Source organism: Gallus gallus, chromosome 1 (genome assembly GCF_016699485.2).
Source record: "Gallus gallus isolate bGalGal1 chromosome 1, bGalGal1.mat.broiler.GRCg7b, whole genome shotgun sequence".
NCBI lineage: Eukaryota > Metazoa > Chordata > Aves > Galliformes > Phasianidae > Gallus > Gallus gallus.
This window is the reverse complement of record NC_052532.1, coordinates 47,650,925-47,678,731: the sequence shown is the minus strand read 5'-3', so window position 1 is coordinate 47,678,731 and position 27,807 is coordinate 47,650,925. Positions and strand designations below refer to the sequence as shown.

Sequence of the window (27,807 nt, the reverse complement as noted above, 5' to 3'; positions counted from 1 at the left end):
TTGTTGTTTTAGCCCAGGATGTGTTGCTAGCTATGGAAGCCCATCTCCAACATGGAACACCCATGGGCTTGTAATCCCATTGATATTCTTGATGCGTTACTCCGTGGGTCAGTGAAATGAAGCCCCATCTCTGATATTCCTGTGCACTTTGACTCTTGAAACTGCGATTAGTGAGAAAACTTCCTTGATCGGAATGCAGGTAACGGGGCTTCCCTATCATACTGTATAAACGCAGCACTCAGCAAGTGTTCCCTTGGCAAGTGTGCTGGGAAATCCACTTCAGCACCTTATCTGGGCGGATTGCACAACCCACGGAAATATAGGTTAAAAAGCACATGTATATAAAAAAGCATTTCCATCGTCTTCACTTGACGGAATGCTAACGGCGCAGTAGAAAACACCACCACCGGGAGCTGCGCGGGGAGCTGCTTTCCACCAAGCGCAGGGGGTCCCGAGGTCGAGGCAGGGAAGCGGGCACCCGCCCGCTGGGAGCGCTCCTCCGCGCCGCCCGACCCCGTTGTGCGGCAGCAGCCCGCCGTCACCCTGCGGGACGCACTGCCCGGGTCACCGCCCCTTCGCGCTCGGCGGGGCTGCGGGGAGGAGCGGGCGCCGGGGCTCTATAAGGCCGTCCCGTCGGCCCGGCACCGCGCTCACAGGGCGGAGAGCTGCGCCTCGCACCGCCCCGCGCTGCAGCCTTGGTTGGCGGGGTCCCGTCGCCTTCCTCCCGCAGCTGCACATCTGCTTTTGGGTCGGGCTGCAAGGGTGAATTGCTCCGGTGGCATGGGGGGCTTCAGCGTTTGGGACTATGTGGTCTTCGCCGCCATGCTGCTGGTGTCGGCTGTCATCGGCATCTACTACGCCTTTGCGGGAGGGGGACAGAAGACCTCCAAGGACTTTCTCATGGGGGGCCGAAGCATGACTGCCGTCCCCGTGGCTCTCTCACTCACCGCCAGCTTCATGTCAGCTGTCACTGTGCTGGGCACCCCCGCCGAGATCTACCGCTACGGTGCCATCTTCTGCATCTTCGCCATCACCTACGCCCTGGTGGTGCTGTGCAGTGCTGAGATATTCCTGCCTGTCTTCTACAGGCTGGGCATCACCAGCACTTATGAGGTAAGGTGGAGCAGAAGGAGCCTTTCCACAGCCGTCAGGGAGCTGGGGGGCTTCTCATGGCTGCTTTCTATTTGTCTTCCCTCACTCTCTTTCCCCAAGTCTCCCTCCACTCAGTGCCGCCCTACAACTCGTGTCTCCATGCTGCTGAGGATGGGCAGGCTGTGACCTGCTCTGTCCCCAGCTCTGCCCACACTGCTGGGACCTGTGCACCATTCCAGATCTCTCCTCACCTCAGGTGCTCAACTGAGCAGGTGGTTTAATCCTGGTGCAGCTTTGATGACGACATGTGATTAATGATGTGTAATTAACCGAGACCATCCAACATCTGAAGTGCAAGCACATGTAACATAGTAAGGAGAGCTCTCAAGTCATTCTCTCTCCAGGCTGGTTTCTAAGCTCAGGCGTACCACAGAAGTTTCTTTCTGGCAGAGTGTATGTTTGTGCTGTTCCTAGAGGATTTGGGGAGACACCATCTCCATTAGTGAGTGTCTTTTCCATTGTTTGTACAGGGAGGTCAGCAGGTACTCTGTGTCTGCACAGGTTTTCTTGCTTTCAGCAACCTACTGTAGGGAACTTTCTTTAGCAAGGAGGTTGGACTAGATGATCCCCAGAGATCCCCCACCTACAATTCTGTGATTCTATGAAAATTTGGCTCATCTTCAGCCATGTGAGTTAAAGCTAAAGCTAGGAGTGGAAAGAAATCTGGGGTGGTGGGATGCATTGCAGGTTGAGTCTCAGTGGTTTGAAGTGAGGAACTCTGGTCAGGGCCTTCTACTGTCCCAGAAGGTCCTTGCAACGTGCTGGTCTTGCCTGGAAGATAGTTCCTAGCTGCAGGTTTGGAGGCGAGTTGCTCTTGTTATAGGATATTGGAAAAGGGGCACCAGTGCAGGTGAAAGTCCTCGGATAGCTACTTTGGTCTTTTGCATTTTATTACACTGAGCAGGAGCATTGCAGCACTGGACATTGAAAACAGCAAGGTTTCAGTTCGTGGAGTTAGATAAGAATTCCCCAACAGAAACAGTGCATTTTAAACTACTAATCTTTGGACTATCAGTTATGGTGATACTTAAAATACATCTCCTCTCGTTAAAGGCTGTTGATTAAGACCAGAAACTTGCTGATAATCTCAGGGTTTAGTCAGGGTAACACACCTATAAAAGATATACCTTCTATTTGTGGCCAGAGTTCAGAGATCAGACTCCTTGTGCCTGTCCAGGGGTTCAGCACTGCTGCCTGGAGTCAATGTGCTCACTGACCACATTTTCAGCTCTGGCCGCACAAGTGAGCACTGTGGGATTTCTCAGTGTTTGCCTGTGTCAGGCGGGCGGATTGACAGGTGAAGAGGATCCCTTTTGTGTAGCCATGCACCTCAGAGGGTTGGCAGGACAGACAGTGGGAAGAAATCTGCCCTAAAGCAGATTTACCGAGGTTGCGCCCTAGGCTGAAAGGTGAGGTTCATCTTTTGAGAAAGGCTGCATTTCCACTTGATGGTAGAAGACGGGGAGTTTCCAAACTGACTAAGGCTCAGGCATTGCTGTAATGTTTTTCTCTCTGATTTCACAACATAAACAAGTTCTGTTGTACTGGGGAACATCCTTGTGAACAATGCTGAGTTCATAACAGGTGCAGAGCTTTGCCAAGAGCACAGCTCCCTGCCCCATGAGTGCCCATAGGCAGCAGTGTAGCACCAGCTTATAGAATCATAGAATCATTTGAGTTGGAAGGGCCCCTTAAAGGTCATTGTGTCCAGCTCCCCTGCAATGAACAGGGACACTACAGCTAGATCAAGGTGCTCTGATTCCCCCCAGCCTGACCTTGAGTCTCTCCAGGGATAAGGCATCCACCACCTCTGGGCAACCTTTGCCACCCTCTGACTGTAAACACAACTTCCTTATACCCATTCTGAATCTCCCCTCCTTTAGTTTGAAACCATTTTCCCTTGTCCTGTCACAGCAGGCCCTGCTAAAGAGTCTGTCCTCTTCTTTCATATAGCTCCTCTTTAGATACTGAAAGGCTGCTATCAGGTCTCCCCAGCTTGTTTTTACTGATTCAGTCATGTGCTGCTTAGCCAATGTCAGTTTCACCTGCTCATGTGTCATTACACAGTGATGGGGTCTGTGAAGAAATATCAAATAAAGTTGAAAGAGATATCCATCAAATTTTGGCCATTAACAATACGCTAAAAAAACACTGTGCCCTTTGTCTGTTGCTCATCTCTTCACTCTAGTCCTACCAATAAAGCCAAGTTTTGATGTAAACTATTGTTTTTTTTCTCTTCTGCAGTATTTAGAGCTTCGATTTAATAAATACCTGCGTCTCTGTGGAACATTCCTCTTCATTATACAAACGGCAAGTAAACCTCAAAGTGGTTCCTGGGTCTGCATAGCCACCAGGGCTGCTCAGCTGGGCACATCTGGCTGTTTGCCATGAGCAGCTGATGGGGTGACCAGAGGGAAGGGCCCCTGGGAGCAAGAAAAAGAAATCTCTGCACAAAAGCAATCAGGTGGAGAGCAAATGCTGGGCCACCCTCCTATTTGGCATCCCCAGGCATTGCTGAGCACCTGGGGTGGTCGTTTGGTATCAGCACCACGCCATTGGATCCTTCATGGCACAGGGAAACAGCGCAAAGAGCAATCATTGGCCTGTCCTCAGAGAAGCCCACAGAAGGTTCAAAATGTAAACATGCCCCAATTATCTGCAGTGGCAGTTCTCATCCTGTGGGCCACTGATTCTGTGAGTCTGGCTAATTCCCAAAGGTTTGTGGAAGGTGACAGGGAAAACAAACTGTCAGGAGCCTGTCACTGGCAGTGCAAGGGTTTGTATCACTGCTGGGAGTCTGCAAACAAAAGCTACAGATCACTCACTGCCTTAGGGAAAGTCAAACTAAAGCAGTCCCTGCATTATTGTGGGTATCCAGTCCATTTGGTGAGTCAGGGTGGGACTGCAGCTTTCGAAGGTACAGTGATCGTGTGCCAGATGCTGTGAAACACCAGCAGCAAACGTGTTCTGTTTGCAGTTAAGAAATGGACATTTTGGGGAGTTCAAAGCAAGAATGAATATAGAATTTGAAGGCTTTCCAAGTTATGCTTCTGTACATGCTTGCTTCTTGTCCTTTTTGTTACTGTTAAGACCCACTGGGAGTTACAGAACAACCACAGCTGTACCACTGAGATGGTTTCTTACTGCAGTGCTAATTCCTTATGTGAGCAGTGCTGCTTAGCTGGATGTTTTGGTTACACATAGGAAAAGCAGAGAGCTAGCATGCATGAATAATGGGCAAACGTGAAGGCACCACAGTTGCATAAGTTGGAACAAACCAAATGTAATCTTGTAAAGATCAGAAAGACAATTTTATATAATGTAAATATACATACAGGATATTAACTAACAACCTATATGTGTCTTTCTGTTGAGAGCGCTAGCAACTTAAATGTCCTGAATCATGAAAATAGAGAGGAAAGGAACTCCCCAACATCTTCTGTGACTACTGGGACTTGATTCAAAGAAAAATAAAAAGGATATCTAGTAATACAACCTGAAGAAACACTGAAGAGATAGAAAGATTGCTTTATCACTGCTATTTGAATTGACGCTAAGATGCGATCAAAATTATGTCAAAAGAAAATTTCTGGTGGTTCAAAGCTTCTGGTGCTTGTTTGCTGCATACAAGAAAGTTGCTGTCTCCCAGTGACTCCCTGAGTGAAGAGGATCCTGCAGCCCATGCAGATGGTCACTGGATGGACAGGCGCCAAACGCTTTGAGCTTGACAAGTATTGGCAGTTGTTGGCCATGAAGTGGTGCAGCTGTTGCTGAGGGGAGATTTGCTAGGGACAGGCTGGGGCTGCCAGCTTTCAAGGTATACAAGCTATGTGTGAGAACCTAGAGAGGGCTCAGAGTGCAGAAAGAAGCAAGCACACGCACAGACAGGTAAGAACAACTATTTCCCTGCTGGTCCCACCACCAGTCGTGGAAAGCTGATGTTAGTCAGCTCGGGACCTGGCTGAGATTTACATTCCTTGAATCAAGACTTGACTTTCACAGAAGTCATCTGCACACTGTGGGCTTTGCCCTGATCCATGCCACTGATGTTGCCCTAGCTGATGTTGCCCTAGTAGTACCAGCACTAATAGCAGTGGTAAAAAGACACTTAAAAATATACGGGAATCAATTATAGAGAATATCAGTGGATGAATCCCACTGTGCTGTTATGAGTGGATACAGTAGCTCATTGATTTGTCTGATTATTTCTGTATTGGGTAAAAATACAAATGATCATGCATGGCTTCATCTTATAGGACTCTAAATCCTTATAGGCCTATCCATAATGCCTAAGTAATGCTGTGTTTCTTGTTCTGATATGCATTACAGATGCATACTGAGAGGCATATTGATCCCAAGACTGAGAAAGTAAATTGTAATAGATTCTTTGGCAAACCATCTGTAAACCTCACCAATTTCCTTTTGTTCTTGTTTCTTCCATTTGACTGCACTTATAAAGCAATAAAACAAGTTAATTATAAGAGACAGGAAAAACTAAAGAGGGATTGGGTGTTTAAGAATCATTGTGTTATTTCTTTTAAACAGACTAGACTTTGAGACTGCAGTACTGGTTAGTCTCAGACATTTGTCTTCCAGCAATTGGAATTATTTCTTAACAGTCATGCATTTAGGAAATTTAGACTGAAAAAGTGCTTGAAGAGAAACCATCTCAGAAAACTATCACTTGTTCCAGGAATTTTTGTTTCTTTTGATCTTATATCTTTTTCTCCCCATCTAGACTTTATACACTGGTATTGTCATTTACGCTCCAGCTTTAGCACTAAATCAAGGTAAGATGACCATCCTGAACTATTCTTTCTATTTTTTTTTATGCAACATGGTACTGGTGTGCTTTTCTTTCTGTAGTGCACACCAATATATATATTTCAAATACTGACTGTGAGGTCTTTTGGGACTTCAGTTGATCCTGATGGGAACTCTGATAGACCTCCCAGCTGTAATCTTGCTCCCTTATCTCTGGTTGTAAGGAATCACAGAAAAGGCTCAACAAAGTAAATCTGTTCTCACTTATTCTAGCTCTCTCACAATATCCTCACATCATGGCTAATTTCAGAAAAGTTAAGGAAAAATAAGTCAAGTCTGAAGGCAGTGCGCATGATAAACACACACTGAGTCCATCTGGTTAAGTGTGCTTCTTCAAGCACTCTATAACTCGCTCTAACAAGCTACAGCCTGGCTGGAAGTGGTATATTCCATGAACTGTGCTGCAGAGCTTTCCATTTGCCTAGGCTTCTGTTGGGGAGCCCCATGGTGCCATGCTGGGCAGCATGTCAGCCTGCCAAGCATGGGCACTGGCAGCTTTAGAGGCTGTCTGGCATAGGCAGGCTGTCACATTTCCCTAAAAGAACACAGAATAAAAGAGGCTTTTAGACCAACGTATGTCTTCCAAACCATTGCTTAAACCAGCTTGTGTCTGTGAAGCATGCCCATGGTTGCTTTCCTGCATAAATCCCTTGCATAGGGCTCAGGGCTTACCTAAATGCTTCTGAGGAAGGACTCTGACTTTAGAACCTTTCTAAAGAGGTTCTAAAGAGCTGAGCCCTGCAAGAATATTGGTTTTGTTAGTTGTCATTAAAGACCAAAAGCATCTTAGGTTCCCAAATCTATCTAATTATTTAGAAGTTTCCAATTATTTAGCAGTTTCCAGTGTCTGTAACAACTGTGCATTTTTAGATCTGGTCAGGGTGAATTCCATAGTTCAGGCACACACATCTTTTCATTGAAGTTTTTTATTACTTTCCACTTCTGCATTTTACTAATTTCCATTTTTCCTCAGCATCCAGACTGAGGTGAAAAACAGTCCTCAAGAGTTGTGTCCCTCGTGCCTTGCTCACGTTTGCTGCCCTTTCCCTCTTTTTCAGTCACGGGCTTCGACCTGTGGGGCGCCGTGGTGGCAACTGGCGTGGTCTGCACTTTCTACTGCACATTGGTATGTGGGCCTTTCAGCTGAGGGAAATCTCATTTCCTCTCGGCATTCACATCAAATGTGGAATTTATTGAAAAGTCACCTAATAAATGGGTTGCCCTGTTTCACGGCACAGCTGCAGCCCAGAGCTGTATTCACCCAGGGACTTTGGGTATAAGGAAAAAGTCTTCTACAGTGAGGGCATTGAGGCAATGGAACAGGTAGCCCAGAGAGGTGGTGGCGGCCCTGTCCTTGGAGACATTGAAGGCCAGGCTGGAGGGGCTCTGAGTACCCTGATCTGTCTGTGGATGTCCCTGTTCATTGCAGGGGTGTTGGATTAGATGACCTTTAAAGGTTCCTACCAGCTCTATGGGTTCTGTGATTCTATGACTTGGACACAAAGGCAGCCACAATGTGACTTCTATTCCTAAAAGAACAGCAAAAAGATAGATCTTCCTTCCTGAAAATTCTCCTATGAAATTTCTGCTAGCCTAGCAGACTAATTTGTCAAGCACCTGTTCACCGCAACCATAATAGTCCAGACTCTTAGTGAGAGAGACACTGAAAATAGCAAGTGTCACATGAAAAGATTGTTCTTTAGGTCAGTCCTAATTGACCAAGTGCCTGGATATGTGTAAATGTAATCAGCATGTCATAAAATTATTTGTATATTTTTGATTAAATAATGTTTATTTTAATTTGCACAAATTGCATTCCTTCTGGAGTTAGTGATACTGTAAACATGGAAGATGAGCATGGTCTGCCTGTTTACCTTTTGGTACAGGTAACTAGTGGTAGGGCAAGAGATAATGGCTTTAAGTTGTACCAGTGGAGGTTCGGGTTGGATATTAGGAAAAATTTCCTTTCAGAAAGAGTGATGAGGCACTAGAAGAGGCTGTCCAGGAAGGTTGTTTAGACACCATCCCTGGAGGTACTCAGTGTGGATGTGACACTGAGGACGTGGTTAGTGGGCATGGTGGGGATGGGATGATGATTGTAATACATGATCTTAGTAGTCTTTTCTAACCGTCATGATTCTGCGATTTTATGATTCTATAAAACTTCTGAATCAGGGGAATGTGATAAATGAGATATTGGATATGTCTGTGGCCACAGTAGCTTGTAGTGCTCCTCCAAGAAGGTCCTGAACAGGTTGCAGGATACAATTCCTAAATATCCCAATGCAGAATTATTTCTATTCAGGAATAAAATGGAATTAGTCAGTTACACATAATCCATATAGTAAGGTTTCTCCTAGCTGGATGTGAACATATGTCAAGAGCACAGCTGCCCTGTTATACCTGATACATGCTGTTCTTCACACAGGGCGGTCTGAAAGCAGTGGTGTGGACAGATGTTTTCCAGGTTGGAATCATGGTGGCTGGATTCTCGTCTGTGATTATACGAGCTGTGGTAGTCCAGGAGGGAATTGGACGCATTGTAAATGATTCCTACTATGGAGGAAGATTAAACTTCTGGGAGTGAGTTGTTACTTGAAGATGATGTGCCTTTTTCCTGATAAGTGTGAAATTAAATTGCTACTGAAGGTGGGGAGTTGGGACCAAAATTTTACAGATATTTAAACAAGCTGACCTCGTTTGGAGGATATTTTGTAGGATTAACTCTGCAACATCCTGCCAAGAGAAAAATCTTTCGCATTCTGAAATCCATGTTGTAAGGATGCATTTTGGATTCCACGGAAAGTGAATGGTGAATAGTAGAGGACAATCATATTTATAATTAGAGTTTGCAAATGAATGATTTGGCATTTCAGCTACTGAACCAAAGGAGCTGAAAAAATTACAGCTGTTAACTAATCTGAAAAGGGGAAACGTTTTTCTTTCCCTAAAATGAAAATCAGAAGTAATCTTAATGGCATTGTACCCTCTGTTACTGTAACTAATCATAGACTAAGAATATAGTTTTGCAAGGTTAGGAATATTCATTTCTGCCAATGCTGAATCAAAAGATTCCTTAAGTTAAAAAAAAAAAAAAAGTTACTGTTTTTTTGATGAATAGGTGATTCTGCTGAGAAACTTCAGCTGCTGCTATTAATAATAGAAGTTTAGTGTGACAGGTGCTGCCTGTTGTCCTTTTGTCTGTTGATTCACAATATTTTTCAGGTAATTCTATGAAATTCTTCACTAAGTTCTTCAGTAAATAATAATTCATTGGTAGATAAATTTTTTCTTCTCGTGAGCAGTGATTTTTCAATCTCTTTGGCTCATATGCAGAAGTTACCCAGCATTGCTTCTTCTCCTATCATAGAATTCAGATGGAAAAAGAAAAGGAATAAGGGCATATAATAGCTGAATTAATATGATGTTGTTTGGTAAGATAAGTGTAATCTATTGCTCTATTTAAAATATCATTTAAAAATATATTCCATTTAAAATATGCTCTCCACTTAGAGCTAAATCAGCAACATTTTTTATAGAGGCTCTGTCCACGAGGGCTGGGTATGCAAACACACCTTTGTATTGGTGTTAGACTCAGGTCCCTCCAGATAAGCAGGCATATTAGACTTTCTACTGGAACTTCATTTCATCACAACAGTCACAGGCATCACAGTGCTTTACTTATGACTGTAATTTACAGGCAAATAAGTTAGTTTGAATTCACCTTTGAGCAGGTCAGTATTTCAGCGAGTCAGTGATTTCAGTGATTCCAACTCTCAGTTTAAAATCTGCTTTCTGCGATGTCACGTAAAGTTGGAATATCTGAATATTCAAAACGTGGATAAATTAATTGAATTTACATGGGAGTAAGTAAGAGGAAATTCTCTTAGCCATTAAGGTCATCTGATAATGAGAAGAGTTTCATATGAGTGTTTTCTGTGTTTGTTTTTCCCTCTCGTTGTAGCTTTAATCCCAATCCGTTGCAAAGGCACACCTTCTGGACGATTATTATAGGTGGGACCTTCACATGGACTGGCATTTATGGTGTCAACCAGTCTCAAGTACAGAGATACATTGCATGCAAAACCAGGTTCCATGCAAAAATGTAAGTCTGCCTGCAGTAACTCCTGATGTCTGAATTTAGCGGTGATTGTTCTTTATAATGGAGATTAATTTTTTGTTGTTGTTGTCTGTATAAAACCTATTTGTAAAAGGTAACACCTTCTGCTGTCTGCTTTGTGGACCAAGTAGGAGACAAATTGGCATAGTGAATGCTGATATTTTAATTACGTATAGATGACTGTGACATTCAACTTTCTGATGGACTGTTTCACCCTACCAGTATTCTTGCATACAAATAACTACATTAAGTTTATATGCAACCTAAAGACCAAGCAATATGGTACTTAATTATGCTGTAGCCTTCTTAAGACAACATCTTGAATTGCTACTTTTCTAAACCTAAACCAGAGTGGGGGTGTTTTACCTAAGTAAGGACTAAAAATGCTTTCAGTACCCATGAGGGTAAACGTGAGAAAAGACAGAAATGTTTTATTCAGTGATAAAATTGCTGAAGAATCATGTATTTTGGTTTCATGATTGTCAAGACTTTTCCTATAGGAATTCATTATGGAGACTGGCAGCAAGTTCTGTTTTCCTTGAGTTTAAATATTTCTGATCAGCCTTTACTCTAGAACAGAGTATATTTACTAACTCTGTTATCTTATTTTTATCTTTAGTGTCATTCCCATAGTTCACACTCAATATTTAAGAACTCTTACCAAGCAAATAAAGTCTATTTATAGGAAAGATATATAAACGCATATCATTAACTATAGTCACTAAATTCCATAACACAGTGATATGCAGTAGAGAAGGAGTTTACGAGGATTTTCACTTCATAAAGTCAGCAAAATGCTCACAAAAATCATATTAAAGTTTGAACCTGAAGTATTTTAGTTTTTGCAATAATGGCAATGCACTTTTCAGCCATTTATGTTGCAAACAGGAATGAGCTGATGCTCATCATCAGCCACATCTCCAGCATACAGTGCCACATTCCAACACACCATCTGGCTTCCCCGCAGTCTCTGGTGCATAGCTGGATCCCAACTTCTTGGCGCTGCAGAGGCAAGAGGTGCATCCCACACCTGCCATGCCACCTGGCATGATTGCCAATAGGAGCTGCATACATTGTGCCTGAGTTCCTTCCCAAGTACCTGCTCCGCTTAGGGCTATTCTATTGTCCCCTCTGTACTCTCTGTGATGGGGGGCACCTCCAAGGTGTCCCAGAAGAATAATGTGACCGAGGAAAATGTAGTACCATGGCAGCTGCTGGGCAGATTCTCTGGACTCTTGCAGTGTCTTTGACTTGGATTAGTGGCTATCTGGTTCTGGAGGGTTTTGGATGGAATTCAAGAGTTATGAATAAAAATTCAGGTGTATTTGGTAGGACTTGATGACCATGAAAGTCTTTTCCAACCTAAATGATTCTGTGATTCTCTAGCTCATACCACATTAGTGACGGTACAGCCTTAATTGATGGATCTCTCTCCTGCTGGGATGGGCAGTTGAACTCCATGACACCTTGCTTGTGCCTCCTGGTATTTCCCTTGCATGGAGAAAACTTTTTGTGCAATGGCTACAGTTCGTTACAATTGTAAACGTTATCATTCTGTGATGACTATCTAGTTCATTCACATAAGTAATTAAACGCATTTGGCAAGTCATATTGGTGGCTACATCTCTTGACGCCATTTAACTAGTGCAGAGAAGTGTCAAGAGTCATTGGGTCACAATAACAAGGCTTTTCTCCTCCATGGCATTTTATATAAGGCTTTATTTAATAATAAAACAGAACTGAGAAAATAGTTCCTTCACAGTTCCCAACTTGTGTGTCATAGGAAGGCCTTAAAGAACGGCACAAGAGTAGGAATTTTCTCAGGCTACGGGAAAGGAGTTCACCCCATTCAAGAAACACACTAGTAGGTATGAACACATGCTGTCATCCTCAAGCATTAACTAGGCAAATCAAACATAGTGCTTGAAGATGAACAACACTAGGCCCTCAAACAGGAGATCTGCACCTTCAGAAAAATATGGGCCCCTAGCACATTCTCCTCTACTTGCCTTTCAAGGTCACTGGCTGGCATGTTTCCTAGAGCCAGACTAAATCAACCAACTAAAATAAGTCACAGTGCCTACTTCACCCAAACTCCACCTTGTGTTACTCATCCAGAATTAATGGGAACATGTCCTCCAATAGTGCTGCAATTATTACACCTCAGTGCTTAAGTCACAGGGTGTACCGTGAGCTAGGGATGTAAATAAGATAGAAAAAGCAGTTTCCTTCTTTTCACTGTCAAACACTGACACAGTTTAAAACTAGGAATTGCTGAATGCAAACAATTTCTTTTGCCTCTATGTCTTTCTCTCAACTTCCTAATCTGAGCTACAGGCTTTAGGCTAATACCGCGATTGCATCTACTGAAAAGATTTGGATTGATTTAAGTCATTGGTTACTTTTGGTTACTATGTCAGCTTCTGAGTGCCTTATTTCAAGGTAGATTATGCCAATGTAGGAACAACTTCAGCTAAATTTATGCAAAACACCTAACTAATGCATAAGCATCTATAAGGAGGAGATTATTTTCACAAGCTTAGCCTAGAAATAAATTTAAAGTGCTGCTAGTGCTGTATTTATACCAATGCTAATTTCAAATATGAAACATAAATGCAGAGTCTTCTGTCCTGTGTTATCCAATCAGCCTTTATTTACCTAAGTCTTTTTTAAGTTTACATTGTGCTTTCCAGTCATTTTTCCATGATATAAAATGGCAATCTCATCTAGTAAACCTATAAAAAAAAAAACCCTATATAAAACACGCCTTTCAATGCCTAACAAGACCTATAAAGATAAGTTTACTTCATTCATTCTTATAATCCTCTGGAGCAGTCCAAAGGCTGATGCTCTTTGCCTCCTTGGGTCTTGAAGGCACTAAAATGCCCTCTGAAACAGTGCAGGCATGGAAATGTTTGCACAGATACCAGAGATCCTCCAGGGATCCACCCAGCAGAGGTCTTAGTTGGCACGGGTGCACTGTGTGTGATTTGTCAGCAGTTAAATCACCATATGCACATGGTACACAGCCAAGAGAGAACTGCTGGAATGAATGCTGTTTTTCAAGGCCATGCTCACTCTGGGTGTGTTCACTTGAAATGACCGCCACAGATGAGCCATAGTGTGAACAACTCTGTGACTCAGGTGTCATCAAGAGCTGAGATCAGATAATTTGATAGAAAGAAAAAGCCCTCCCTGGGGCAGGAAACAGAGGGAGAAGGATTTGTTTTTCACGATGGGTGAAAAACAAATTGTTGTGTGTGGCAAAAGCAGCCTTAATATGTGATGACCACCGTTTTCTTCTCTGGGTCAGCTCTCCCCTCAGAACATGGGGGCAAGATGTGGTTCCTTGAGTGCTCCAGGATCCAAGCAGCCAAAGGGGAAGCTCTGGGGTTGGTGGTGACCCCCTTATCCATGGAAGTGGCAGCTGGAAGTGGCTTCAAGGCAGGTCCCAGTGGGAGGGAGCACCTGCCTCATTGCTGCCTTCCATGGAGACCTTGCCAGGAAAAGATGATGAGTTTATTGATTTATGAGCATGATTCCAGTGTTGCTTAAGTGTGGTAGTGCAGCTCCAGAGGCAAAGGAGTGCTGTTGCTGATTAAAGGTACACCACACTTTGATCTGTGACACCTTGCCTTGCAAATCTGTCCGGGGTTTGTCTCTGCCAAGGGGTGTGGTGATGGGATAAGAATGTTTTCTTGCCAGCTGGCTTTAATGTAAATCTTGTGCACGTGATGAAATGTGCAGATTGCCATATTGCTTCCATCATCTCTGGAGAAGGCCTTGTCAGAGGGCATGCACTCAGACCATGCTATGAAGAACAAAGTGTAATCTGTGTTTTTAGAAATGTGAGCCCATGTCAGAATTGCTCAGAGCTATACTATGACTGCCTTTCAGCTTGGCAGTCACTGAACAGGGTGTCTCCTAGTGCTGCCACAGCGCTTGTTTGCTCTGCTTGAGAGGGGCTGACTATTCAGTGCATTAATTGCAGCATGGTGGGACATCTAGCTCTAACATGGCATCTCTGTTCATGCTGGTGCAGGTCCCTCTACATCAACCTGGTGGGCCTCTGGGCGATCTTGGTCTGCGCAACGCTCTGCGGGCTGTCCCTGTACTCCATCTACAAGGACTGTGACCCATGGACGGCAAAGCAAGTGTCAGCACTTGACCAGGTACAGCCTCACATCTCAATGAGGAGGAAGGGGCAGCTTTCCCCTTGGGGATGGTGATGAAGGAGCAGGCATTAAGCATGTGCAACTGGAGTTGGTGATGAAAAAGCAGCTATTGAGCATGTGCAACTGTGTAGAGGGTAGTTCAAGAACTAGGGGATGGGTATAAGAACATGCCCGAGTCCATACAGAGTGAGTCTGTAACTCATGGATTAAGCTCAGATTGTGGCAGGAGGGAACACTCTGCAGAAAGCAACAGACCTGCCTTCAGGACCAATTAGTGCCAGCATCCCCTTGTGTCTCACAGAGCTGCAGTTTGTTTGTGCCTCAGATAACTGTGGGCTATGGACAAATCCCCATGGACAATAGCTGGGAGTCCAGAAGAGCAGAGATAATGGAGTATTGGAGGCAGGACTGCTTGGACTTAAACGGTAGAATAAGATGAGATGCGAAAAGCCAAGGTGGATACCTGAAAGCTGTTAGGTGCCTCCTGTGAGTCAAGTAATTTTGGTGGAACCTGAAAGTACGATACTAAAAAGACCAACTTGTTGTTGAAAAAAATGGTTCACAGGCAGAAAATATTACAATCTGTATCTTTTCCCAGCTCTCAGATCTTGCAAAAGTCAACAAATAGCACACAGCTTCCAATATGGAAATAGTTCTCAGGTACCCTAAGGCTATTGGACCGAATCTATAAAGCTTTTTGTGGTGTCAACAGAGACTTGAGTATCTACTGTGGCACCCAAGCCTGACAGAGTGATGTACAGCGCAAACTACCTGCTGCTCAGTGCTAACCGCCTCTACAGTCGTCTCCTGGGAAGAAAGCCTGACAGCAGCTCTGCCTGCACCTCTGCTAGGCTGTCTAAACAGACTTACCAGTATTTCATGTGGATGTTTTAACAAAAATACAGAAAAAAAAAGACAAAAGAAAAATTATGGCAATATAATAAGTTTTTACACTCAACTTTTTTTTAGTTGATGCCCTATCTCGTGCTGGATATTCTCAGCGATTTTCCAGGAGTGCCAGGGCTTTTTGTGGCTAGTGCCTACAGTGGGACATTAAGGTAAGTTATAATTTGGAATTTAGTGTCTTTTTTTTTCTGTTTTGTTAAACTTAAAGTTGCATTTATACCGAAATGTGCTTTAACTGCATTTCATTTCCTTAATCTTTAGGAAAAGTGCTAGGAACTGATGTTGCAATTACAAATCTTTAGTTTTCAGCACCGGTGCTCTGATGTCTTAAGACTCAAAACCATTTGGACTTCCCTACTGACAATAGGAGGAAACAGCCAGTGATCTACAGCACTAACAAACCCTGCCTCTTTGTGCTTTAGAGCCTCTCTGCTAGAGGAATTTTTAAATATTATAAACAGGTGGTTGCACAACATGGCTATAGTAATGCTTACGGCACAGCCACGTGTAATGTATACTTCATTTCACTGACTTCTCCAACCCCATCTTTTCATTAAGAATTGCCTTGTCTTCACTAAGAGCAATTATTTGAAATTATTTCTGTAAGCTATTCACTGCATCACCAACAGCAGTACGTCACTTCAAGCAACATAGCAGCTGCATTTCTCTGACACCATTCTAGACAGTAACAGTTTCTCTCTGCCATTAACTCACCTGTTATCTATGATTTCAGTGTCTAAGACAATATGTATGTATGTATGTATATATATATATATATATATATATCTTGTGTTCTGCAGTACAGTGTCCTCCAGCATCAATGCTTTGGCTGCTGTGACTGTCGAAGACCTCGTTAGGCCATACTTTAGATCCCTTTCTGAAAAGAAGCTGTCATGGATTTCCATGGGGATGAGTATGTCTGGAAAATTTCTCTTCCACTTTTGCTATATGAAGTGAGGGCTTGATTCAGATTTTGCTTATGGCAGCATAAGTCAGGGGTAAGTGTGTTCAGACTGATGCTTAGGGGAGCCAAGATCAGCTGTGCAAATTCTGTGTGGCATGAGGGACAAGCTATTTCTAGTGAGCTTAAGAGAAAGAGCCATCGTATCTGATCGTAAAGAAGTAAAGATAGACTGCCTCTATATTCAGTATTGCCCTGCAGTTGTACAGAACCAAACGTCTTAGATTAAAATACGTGATTTTTTAATTTCTCTGTCAAAAATTAGAAGCATAAGAAACGATTCTGTTATAAACCTTGTGAACAGAGCGATATGTGAACTACAGCACTCCAGAGAGTGAACAACTTCACGTCTTCCCCACCATGCCTGTGGACCTGCAACCTGTTGAGCTCCTATATTCAATGACCCTCCTCGAAGAAGAGGGTCAGAACTGGGCTAAGGAGATGGTTTACATCTCTGACATGCACTTTCCATCTCTGTTGGTTGCATGACTTGACATCAGCTGCAGGTGCAGTCCAAGGCAGCATGCTTAATAGGCATGAAAAACTGCAGTCCCAGCACAGTATTGTAGCCCATAACACTGAGCACAGTGGACTAGTGGCAGGTGACAAATATGAAATGTTTTCACCTGACAGCAGCTTCTTAAATGTTATTGCAAGCAGTGTTTATGCTGAAATTGTTGATGCTGTGTTATTGTCCTGAGTTGCCTGAGCTATCACATCCAGTGGAGGGATTAACCTACTGCCTGTCACTCAGACAGTGAAACTCAATAGAAGTGAAGGTGGAGAGCATAAATGAGCCAGTGTTGTGGGTTCTGGCAAGAGACACTGCATCCTGGTAGTCCAGGATGTCCTCTGTCACTCTGCCAGCCCCCATGATCTGACATCATTTACTTTCTTGCTCCGAAGACTTTAGACTGAGATGCAAAATTACTTATTTACATCGAAATAATGACTACAACACAGGAGACTACCTGAAAAATATGAACAATACACTTAGTATTGCTACTGTGTCTAATCTATACATGTGCCATCTAGGATCAGACAATTAACTAATCTTTAGTCATACAAAGGAAGGGGATTTTGTCCCTTTCACATAGTCTCCTCTTAATGTAAACAGTAACCAGGCCCTTTGGCCTATTTGGGCTCTCTTAGGAAAGAAAACCCAAACGAACAACAAAATCAAAGCCAAACAGATGGCAGAGGGTTTGTTGTGATGTCAGGGCTTCCTGAGTGAGAGGGGACCATTTCCATCAGTGGACATTTCAGCTGATGTGCTCACGATTTTCCTTTCCCACACAGGCCTATTTTATGGCGGAGTCTGCATTGCTATGGCTGCACTGGCATCTCTCCTGGGTGCCTTGCTCCAGGTGAGTGCCAGGCTGCTTTCTCATGTGTGTCAAATAATCTAGAACAAATTGTGTAAGGAAATAATTGCTGGATACTAGTATGAGATTAGCTTTTATTCTTTGTTGGGTACCGGCCTCAAACAGCCTCAACCTCTGCTCTAAGCACCCATGTCACTATATGAATTAACACCAGCTTAGAAGACACTAATTAAAATCTCTTAATTTGTTTCTCATCTTCTTGCCCTGTTTGTGTCTTTAACTTTTCCAGTGCAGTGCTTGATAGACTCTCTTCCTTCCACAGGCAGCTCTCAGCATTTTTGGCATGGTTGGTGGCCCCCTTTTAGGACTGTTTGCCTTGGGAATCCTCTGCTCCTTTGCAAATGGAATTGTAAGTAGAAATTTAAAGCCCTGTTGTACCAAAATCCATCAGTAATTTTGGGTGCATCCTTCTCCCTCCATTCCCAATAAATCTGTGTTGGGCAGCAAGGATATTTCTTTGATACTTTCCATGTTGATCTTTACCCTTTTCTTCCCCCATGAGGGCAGCTGGGGGAATGGCCTTTAGGGTAGGATGGATAACCCAATGCACCAGACAGAGGGCAGGCAGTCTTGAAACCCCCCCCTGTAAGTCCAAGGTGATAAACAGACGTGTTTAAAAGGTAGACTGAGTTGGGATGCTCTGCTAGAGTGCTTTGGTATCACAAAATCAGCACTTTGAGAAGAAAAAGTTACTCCATCAAAAATTTAGTGATGGAGGAGAATGGATGAAGATGGATGGAGGAAGATTGTTATTTAGTAATTTTTGCTAATCACTAACCTCTACGTTTTAGCAGTTGAAAATCTAAAATATGTGCTGAAAGGAAAATCACAGTCAGCAAGTAAACCCATCCTGAAGTAGAAGAGGCTTTCGCAAAAAAAAAACCAAACAAACAAACAAAAAACCTTTTGTATTGATTCAAGGATGGTCTCAGATAAAATAGCTTTTTTGCTATATACCAAGGAGCCCAAAGCTATTCTTTCACTGTAAATTCATAGTGGCAAAATAACAAGAGGTAAGCTAGTAGGAGCCACAAGCAAGCAATGAGTTCTCCAACAGGGAAATGAAGTAAACTCCCAGTTCTCACCAGCTGTATGTTTTATTTTTCCAATGGAGCCCACAGTTTATTAATTTAGGTGTTTCTTACTCATCTGATTTTTGTAGTTGTTTTGGATATACTTTTGTTTTCCTTGCAAGCCTGAGTTTCATTTTCTTTTTTGCAGGGTGCATTTGTGGGTCTTATCACTGGCTTTGTTATTTCACTTTGGGTTGGAATTGGTTCTCAGATTTATCCTCCCCTCCCAGAGAGGACTATGCCTCTCCCCCTTTCAACTGCAGGCTGTAACATATCCATCGCAAGCAATTTGACTACACCAACAGAAAACCCATTAACAACAATCTTCAGCACACAGGCTGCAGAAAGGTATGAAAGTTCCTCCTGTGCAGTCACTACAGCATGTATTTGGTTTGAAGTAACATGAACATCTGCCTAGCATTTGTGTTGCTTCAGATGAGAGCATTGGTATAATGGAAAGAATATAAGGAGTTTTCTCCCTTCTGCAATCGCCATATCTGTCTTTGGGCACCCAGCATTAAACATAGGAGTTATAAATGATAATACAGAAAACAGCTGGATCAGGAGCTGAACACATTTCTAGGTATTCCCAACTGTTATATTTAAGAGTACCATACAATCAATGACAGACACCCCGGTGCACTCATGGGTGCCCAACATCCACTGCACCTCTCACACAAGACTTCCAACATTGCTCATGGCTGTAGGAAAGCAACAGAGCACATTCTGAAGGAGACCAACACAAAATGTAACCCAAGGTGTGAAAGCTGCCCAGTTTTTTCTGGCTGTTTTGAGCTGCATGTGGTTGATGTTCTACAATATATTTTTTCTTTAAATAACTCAGCCTCTTCTAAAGATGTTATCCCTTTATCTGGGTAGTTGGAGTGCTCAGGTCTGCACTAGATTCCTAGCTGCAACAAGACTGTCCTGTTTTACCTGCTTGTTTTCATGTATTGACCAGTCTCCTCCACTATGAAGGCGTATTTTCTTATAATTTTACGACAGATTTGCAATGCACATTTTATCATATCGAAGTAATTCAAGAATAGCAGCTCACTTGGTTCAGAAAAAAAGTAGCTCTGTATTTATATTCTATATGGAATATAAACATTTCTATTCTATATGGAATACAAACAACATTTTCAGGTTACCTGGAAAAGGAAAGCAGAGGTTAACTCTTTTCCTGCTCTTTTTCAGGCCTGTCCTGGCAGACCACTGGTATTCCTTGTCCTATCTCTACTTCAGCACCCTTGGGACACTTACCACAATAGCTGTGGGAATGATTATCAGCCTCCTAACAGGTACTGGTTTCACAGCTGAGGTTGAACATAAGTCTTGGATTTTTTTTCAAACCATGATGACCAAAAAGAGAACTGTCATTTCCAAAGTAAGAGCCAGGGACCCTATTGTATAGGCTGAGAATTAGGAAAAGGTTCTTCACCAGAGGGTGGTCGGGACCTGGAATAGATTTCCTAGGGCAGTGGTCACAGCCCCAAGCTGCCAGAGTTCAAGAAGCATTTGGACAATGCTCTCAGACATTAGGTTTGAATTTTGGGTGGTCCTGTGTAGAGACAGAAGTTAGATGTGATGGTTCTTACAGATCCTTTCCAACACAGGATATTCTGTTCTGTTCTATGAAGGTTCCTATCCTAACTCTCATTTCCCCCCCTCAGCCCTTCTGCATCCTGTGCTTGACCTCTAATTACAGCAAAGGTCACTTCAAATCTCTAAGGAGAATGAAGTTTCAGCAGTTTTTTAACCTGAGGGGAAAAAATTTCATCTGCCTTTTCCGTTTCATGAGATCTCAGCAGGTGCTGATGTTGAAGGGCTGTCCCCGAACCTGAAAGGAACTCAAGGCAAGGAGTTGCACCCATCCTTCTTCTTGAGGACAAAAGCAGTTTTACTTTGAGTGAGTTCAGAGCACTCAAAGGCTTTTGTCTGCACCTGTGCAGTGCATGCATTTCACTGCATTTCCCTGGCATGTACGGAAGAGCTGCAGACCCCATGCATGGTTTTCTTTCTCAGTTGCTCAGTACTATTTTTGGAAGGTGCAAGAGCAACAAGTGAGAGTAGGCACATCAGTTCCAGCCTGTGACCTTTCTGCTCTTCCATCCAGATGAGATGCAAATTGCACTTGTCAACTGCGCTGTGCATGGCAGAAACAGCACCAAAGCAGCTGCTCTCATGGCTTTCTCCAGTATACCTGGCCAGAATCTTGCTACAGCACTCATCAGACTTTGATGCTGTTAGATTTCAAACCTATTAGCCTGACCTACAACTACTTCAGAGCTGAGTTCTCTTTGTTTTTTTATCAGGACCACCAAACTCCCAACCCAGCAGATTAATTGGTCCACTACTTTCTTTGTGTCTTGCAACTTGCAGTGATGCTTGTAGTCAAACTTCACTTTTTAATACCTTGGGATCAGGTCATCCGTAGCCACTCCACTGAAAGCCTCTCCATAGGGCCATAAAACAAAGTGCAAAATCTGAGGAGCTCAATAAGTGCAGATGAGAAATCCTCAGTCCAACAAACAGAAACTCCAGAGAACCATCTCAACATCACCCATCTGAGCGTGGGGTGACAAGGCTAATTCCCAGCACCTTCATCTCCTTTCTTTCCCACATGCATTCCTGCACAAGAGTAAGTAGTTCATCTTCCATGCTCTAAAAGTGCCCAAACATCCCATTAACACCCCATCCCCTTCAGATGGTTGTCTCAGCATTTTACACATTTTTCAAGCAGAAACCTGGGGAGAGTCTAGAAAACTATGAAAAAGGGTGGGGAAATTTCAAGTAGATCCCTAGGATAATTTTGTGTTTTGAGAGATGCAGGGGGACATGTTGTAAAGGAATAATTCCTAAGCAATGTAACATCTAGCCTGTGACTGCTTGATGGCTTTTGCTGCATGACTGTCCTAGCTTGGTGCCCAGAGCTGGGCTGTGACATACCATGTATGTGTGGAAACCTGGCTGATTGTAACCTGCCTATTTTGCAGGAGGACTGAAGCAGAACACAGACCGTAAATTCCTGCTGACCAAAGAAGATTTCCTGTCCAACTTCTCCTGGTCTAAATCTGAGACAGTAAGTATAGTTATGCATCCTCTGATTTAAAGCAATTTCTCCTCTTGGGAGAAAAGGCAATCTTTTCCCACCAGTATGAATCGCATTCGATGCTTTAAGGCAGCAGCAGAGCACAAGGCAGCTGAGGAAGAAGCAGCTGGCATAGGCAGAGAAGCTGTGTTTGGCCACAGCTTGACTTCATAACAACAGAGCAGCAGCTGAGACAAGGGACAGTTGTTCGCCAGGTTTCTGACAAAATACTCCCTCACTATTCCCTTGGAAGCTGAACCAAGGCACGTGTTGGATTCAGCAAAGCTTTCTTTGTAAATGTGATTTCTGAATTCTGGGATTTATTTATTTATTTATTTATTTGCAACATCAGCTACTGTTTGAGAGAAGGCATTTCATTTCTAGACAGTGTGTCTATTTCCTATCATCCTCCCTATGATACGAGAGAAATTATTGGGTAGAATGGAAATAATGTCCCTTAGAAAGGAGGACGTAGGAGAAATTTGCCTTTTAAAATAAACAGAGACAACTTCTCAGTTAGGGCCATCACTGCAATCATATTCATCATGTCTTTGAGATGGTCCAGTGTGCAAAATATTTCTCCCTGATGACAATAACTCCACTTAGCACGACCTCCTGCATTTTAGCTCCTGCTTATGAACAACAGAGAAGGAGAGGTTTTTTTACAGAACTGCATGCTCTTCATCTATGTGAAGGCTGGATACCGGCTATCCAGGTGTTGTCATTCAGTCCTTAGTGCACCAACATCTACTTTCACCATCTGGGATTTTAATCTCTAAAACCTTTTGAGAAGAAAATCTCACCAAACAAATGGAAGCTAACATCCACAACCATACTGGTTTCTGCCTGGAGTCAGAAACGAGTGTCAGCCTGGTTATACTGCTGGGTAGGAAGTACATGGCATCACAGCTCATGCAGGAAGTTAATTGCTCAGAATAATTGGGGGGGCAGCTGAGCAACCTCCTGCACATGAAGAGCTTAACATCTCATTACATTTAGTGAAGATGGAGCATTGACGTAATGGTGCATGTTAATTTGCTTTTCCTGTCAAAGATGGGGCAAGGACCGAGGGTTGGGAGCCAATAGCTCGGAGGGCTGGTGGTGACAGATCTCTGGATGTGAAAACAGCAATTAAAACTTTGCACAACCAGAAATGCTGTGAACACTTTGCAGGACAAGAACATTTTATGTGACGAGAACATTTTGCACAACTTGCACCTTACGCAATAAGAAACTTTCCATGCCCCTAAAAAAATACCAGCTATTTCAATGAGTAACGATGCTCTGTCAGCAGTCGGCATATCTTTCTGCAAGGCTTTCTGTAAGTCAGGCTGGGCTCAGCTTGCCTGCAGGCTGAAGAGAGGAAGACTGTTTCTTCCACTTCACAACACGGCTTTTATCTCTTCTTTTTTTTAGGCGGAGAAAGTGGTTGTGTTGAACTGGAAATCATCTACAATGCTAGCCGAAGGAACTGACAACCCTGCTTTCAGCCACATCGAAATGGATGAAGCAAGTGATAAGAACAAAGCCAATGGCCTTCATATATGACGTGGGGCCATGTCAGCCCTTGAGGACAGTTTTGTTCATGTAAAGCACTGTTGACACTCCTGTGCCGGGTCAGTTACCAGCCCTGCCAAGGTCACCGGCAGGAGTCTGCTGAGCTTCATGGTGCTGTCACCCGTGCACAACCTTGACATCAGTCAAGAAAGGAATCAGGTCTTTCCTGCTCTTGTTGTCTCTCACACTCTGGATCTTGGTGACAGGGCTTAAGGCAATGTATCAGTGTGGAATATTCCCCTGATATTCTTGGGCCTCTTGGAAAATACCTGCTTTTACTTTCAGTTCATTCTCGGAGTAAATGTTTTATTTGGTAAGAGTGCTGTCCCCTGGATATGACTGTTCTCTGTGGGCTTTTTTTTTCTTTTTTCTTTTAAGGCATTGGAAGATTGAAGAGATCAGTACTGTGGGGTATTATCAGATTGCGGGAAACAGTGGATCTTCTTTTTAGTGGAGGAGATATAGCTAGTGCCCTCTGATTGCTTTGTAGAACTGATCCTGAGAGCATATTTATTTTGCTGGTTCTGTCATACGTTTGCTTTCATTAGTCTCATTCTTTGGTTACCTGTATCTCCTCTCATGTGCTCGCTGTTGGATGCTACAAAACTGTCTTTGGAGATGGGTAAAAACAAGCATCAGTAATACCCTTCCCTCTACTCTCTACCTCACTCTATAGCCCCATCTTGCACCAACAGTGATGGCCCTCATGGTGAAGTGAGCAATCTGGGCTCTTCATTCTGTGCCATGTAGCAGAACCAGATGCTGGCCCATAACTGCTCTTGCACTGAGCTGGGTGTATAGTAGGAAAGGTGTTAATGTAGGAAGAGGATCCTCTTTGCTGTATTGGAATAGAGAGAAAGCTGCACCTGCAGTTGCTGTTATCTGTGGAGCTGTGAACTGAAACTTATTGTAACCATTTGTGTTCTTGCAGTCCCTGTTGTCTCTCCAAGGTTCCACTTGCAAGTTTGGGCCAGATCAGTCTAGAACATATTTTGTGTTTTGCCAAGAGGGCAGGGTCTGCTGTTCTGTCCTTGGGAGAGGAAGGGATTGCAAAGGCTGGAGTTGCATGAAGTCTCTTCATGGCTGCAGGGCATGGGATGGCTCATCCTCTGGCTGCTGAGAGGAGCTGAATAGCATATATGTCCTTACATTACTTCTGGTTTGAGAGGGTAAAAACCCCATAGCTCCGTTATCCTAATTGCTTGGGGAACAGGCTGTTTGACTCACTGTGTCAGTTTTGTACTATGCACTTTTTGTGACATCAGTTGATGGGGGTTTAAAACTGCTGCAGCGTCAAGTTGGTAAATAAAAATCATTTCAGGAAAGGCAAGCAGTGAAGCTTATAAAGCAGTCACGCTTGAGACACAAATCAAACACTGACTGTGTGTCTTAAACTCTTTCGAGAAGTTACACTGAGTTGTGCTGGGTGCTGAGCTGCTATTATTTGGGATTTGATAGTAGTAGTTTGTGTATTCTGATTTGGGCCCTTTAGCACTTATCCCAAGCTATTTTGTGCCTCCTGACAGCAGGCATTTGATGATCTACTGCATAAAATGGGATCAGTAAACTTTAGGAGGCAAAAATGGGAGCAGGCTTCTCCTAGCAGGGTACAGGCCAGATATACCCTACATGGGTTGCCACTAGGAGCACATCTCCACTGGCCAACCAGTGCAAATGATGAAGGCAGGCTTCCCCTTTGCCACCTGAGGTGTAGGCTTGCAAGATGCAGAGCAGACTCCTTGTCTCCCACTCATCTGCTGAGGTACTTTTGGCCCATGGATATGAACACCTATTAAGTACTGATATCTCCACTCAGCTGCAGAGAGCCAAAACGCTAAGTGAAGAGGACAGGTGTCCCTTTGTGTGCCTCTGCTCAGTGGTGTATAGTAAGCCAAGGGCAGAACAGAAACCTGCAGCAAGGCCTCTGTGCCTTCTGGTAGGACTACAGCACTCCCAACACACATGCTGCACTCCCATCTGACCATGATCCTCAGGAGGGTGATTGATCAGTACAGCCCTTCATTGCACCACATTGCACCACACCAAAGGTGAGATCCTTGTTTTGAATTGATGCTGCCTTGGATGACCTGTGACTTCTACCTGTTTTGTTCATGGAGTGAAGGCTAATCTTTCCAGCAATCACAGTTAAGAAATAATGTAGTGTCATGGAGTTTATTCTTAGCACTTTGAATTCACATGGGAAAACACGTAGGTCTTCGCTTGAAGTCACTCTTTGAAGACTGATCAGTCATTTTACTCTAATTTTCATGTGACGTGAAAGCTTGGGCCAGATGGTATCTGTTGGCCCACAGTCACATTGAGATGAGTTTTTACTGGGGAAAATACCTTGTTGAAAGAGGCTTAGAGGTAGCATTCTTTCTGCAGATGACCCTGGCAACTGTCCTTTTTCTCATTATCTAACCTCTCATGATTGCTGCAGAACTAAAAAGTGACTCTTCTGCTTTACTTTTTTTTTTTTTTTCCCATATGCTTGTTTTTTTAATTAGCATCACTAATTAAAACAATTAATTTTGAATAATGCTTTCTCTGAGACTATATACTGTTCTTGTCTAGTTGGACACAGAGCCAGGGCTTTGCCTGTGTAAAAACAAGATAATTCTCAGTGTCTCCATCTCAGTCCTGCACCATGATCCTTCATCTCTCCCAGTTAAAAGCTCACCCAACAAAGAAATGAAAGATAACCAATGCCAGTTAATTCCATGGAAATGGGAGCACTCCACACTGCCCAAGTTACCTGCAGCATCTGGGCTGAGAGGGGAAACAAGTGAAAACATTAAAAAATGAACTGAGAAGGCAACAGGAGCAATATTTGATGACGTAGATTCACAGACAGAAGGTGGTAGTGGATCCTGGCCCCTTTTGGTCTGCGTTTACACTTGCTTCCACTCAGCTGTTCTGTTTGCTTTCTGAACAAATAAGGTAAATAGAAAATAATGCATGGATATCAAACAGCAAATATTTCATATGCATCATTTATTTTAAAGTTTATTGCATCACATTGTACAAGCATTAAACATGGCTTTATGTTGATGATTTTTTTACGTGTGTGAAAACTTGACATTCTTCTCCATAAGATTTTTTTTCTATTTACAAATAAACAATCTCTATGTATACTTTATATATATATATTATATATGGTAAATAACATAACTCCCCTCAGAAAGATTTAAAATAAAGAAAGAACAGATTTGTAAACAGGGTTTCAGTTGTAGTATTTGGTGGCTTGAACACAGATGGTGCTCTATACCTAGGCTTTTTCTTTTGTCAAAGTATCCAGGGTGTTCATTTACATTTATTATTCTAAGGTTTGTAAAACTAATGTGGGACAGAATGCAAAAATCGTAGCAAATTGGCTGAAAAACAGTCCCAATATACAATTTTTCCTTGGTTTTAAAAACTGGCGTGTAACTGCTCATAAAGTACATGCTTGCTGTCAAGAGTAGTCTATAGAGATCGATCCTATGCTGATTGCAAGATGATTTCACAGTAAATCCTTTGATGTGTGTTGTCCTGCTTGCTATGGCAAATGTCTGTGGCATGCATTGAGGTTGCATTTTTTCTCATTCCTTTGAAGATAGTGCTCTTGTGGAGCTGGAATAAGTAAACAACGTACAGGGCCGTCACCTGGAGTTTTAAACAAAACCCATCCATCATCAGATCAGAAAGAGCAGAATGGCATAAATTTTCTATCTACAGACTGTTTTAAATTCTATGTATTATTGTTAGCCTATTGTATGTGTTATACTTCCTTAAATAATGGAGTAAATAAAAAGGAGGTTGTCTTTCCTGCGTGTTCTGCTATAAAGCTTTAAAGGACTAAAGGGAAATCTATTTTGCAGAACAGCAGGACTGAAATGTCAGTGCACTGACTGGTTACCATTAAGTGACAGAAATGTACTCAGGATCTGCCAGGGAGGTCAGAGTCCCTTTCGGCATCACACTCAGCACAAGCCTGGTAAACAGCAGCTCATGTGCTCAGTTTGGACAGAACAGGACATAACTTATAGCTATGAAGTGTCATGAAAATTCATTGCATTGTACCTATGTTGAAAACTTGTACCAAACACAATTATTTTGTGTTGTGTTTTTGTTGCTCTTTATTAGTTTTGACACACTATATTGTTGCGATTCCTCCAGGGTGGAAGTCAGCTTAAATTCTACTCAATTTCAATTCAGTTCTAGGAACTGCAGTATTTTGGAAAGATTCACAACTCATATGGGTGAGACTGATATTACATATGACTCGCAACTCATTTTACTACCTAGCAAACAATTTCTAAACTAGTCATTTGTGGGTTTTTGTTATAGATATAAAACAGAGGGTATGTGGCCTAATCCAGTTGCTCATGTGAATTTGGTCTGAATGTGATTTTGCACAGTGATCCTGCCTGAGAGTATCCAGATTGCAAGTGTAATATACATCCATAAGTGGTGAATGGTAAATGCTAACCCATTTGGCATGCGTTTGTCAAAGAATGAATGATGTTGCCTAACTATCTCCCCCTATTTACCAAGACAGAACATTCCCATTTCTTCACTGCC

General features: G+C 42.9%; 2 protein-coding genes across 7 annotated transcripts in view; one reads left to right on the top strand and one right to left on the bottom strand.

The window, feature by feature from the left end:
• Nucleotides 1-372: 372 nt before the first annotated feature.
• SLC5A8 (solute carrier family 5 member 8) lies at nucleotides 373-27,051 on the top strand (the record flags this gene model as incomplete). Its single annotated transcript, XM_040652754.2, has 15 exons — nucleotides 373-1,113; nucleotides 3,397-3,462; nucleotides 5,891-5,942; nucleotides 7,035-7,102; nucleotides 8,405-8,559; nucleotides 9,941-10,081; nucleotides 14,139-14,268; nucleotides 15,241-15,329; nucleotides 15,978-16,090; nucleotides 17,438-17,505; nucleotides 17,786-17,872; nucleotides 18,745-18,944; nucleotides 19,794-19,897; nucleotides 21,593-21,678; nucleotides 23,104-27,051. Coding segments are annotated over 15 exons (2,232 nt in total), but the record flags the coding sequence as incomplete, so codon positions are not given.
• Nucleotides 26,222-27,807, bottom strand: part of ANO4 (anoctamin 4) — a 173,144-nt gene continuing 171,558 nt past the window's right edge. For all 6 annotated transcript variants that reach the window (XM_025154917.3, XM_040667745.2, XM_040667740.2 and 3 more), the window contains one exon: nucleotides 26,222-26,889. The gene's annotated coding sequence lies outside the window, so the exon portion shown is untranslated. The remainder of the gene's footprint in view (nucleotides 26,890-27,807) is intronic.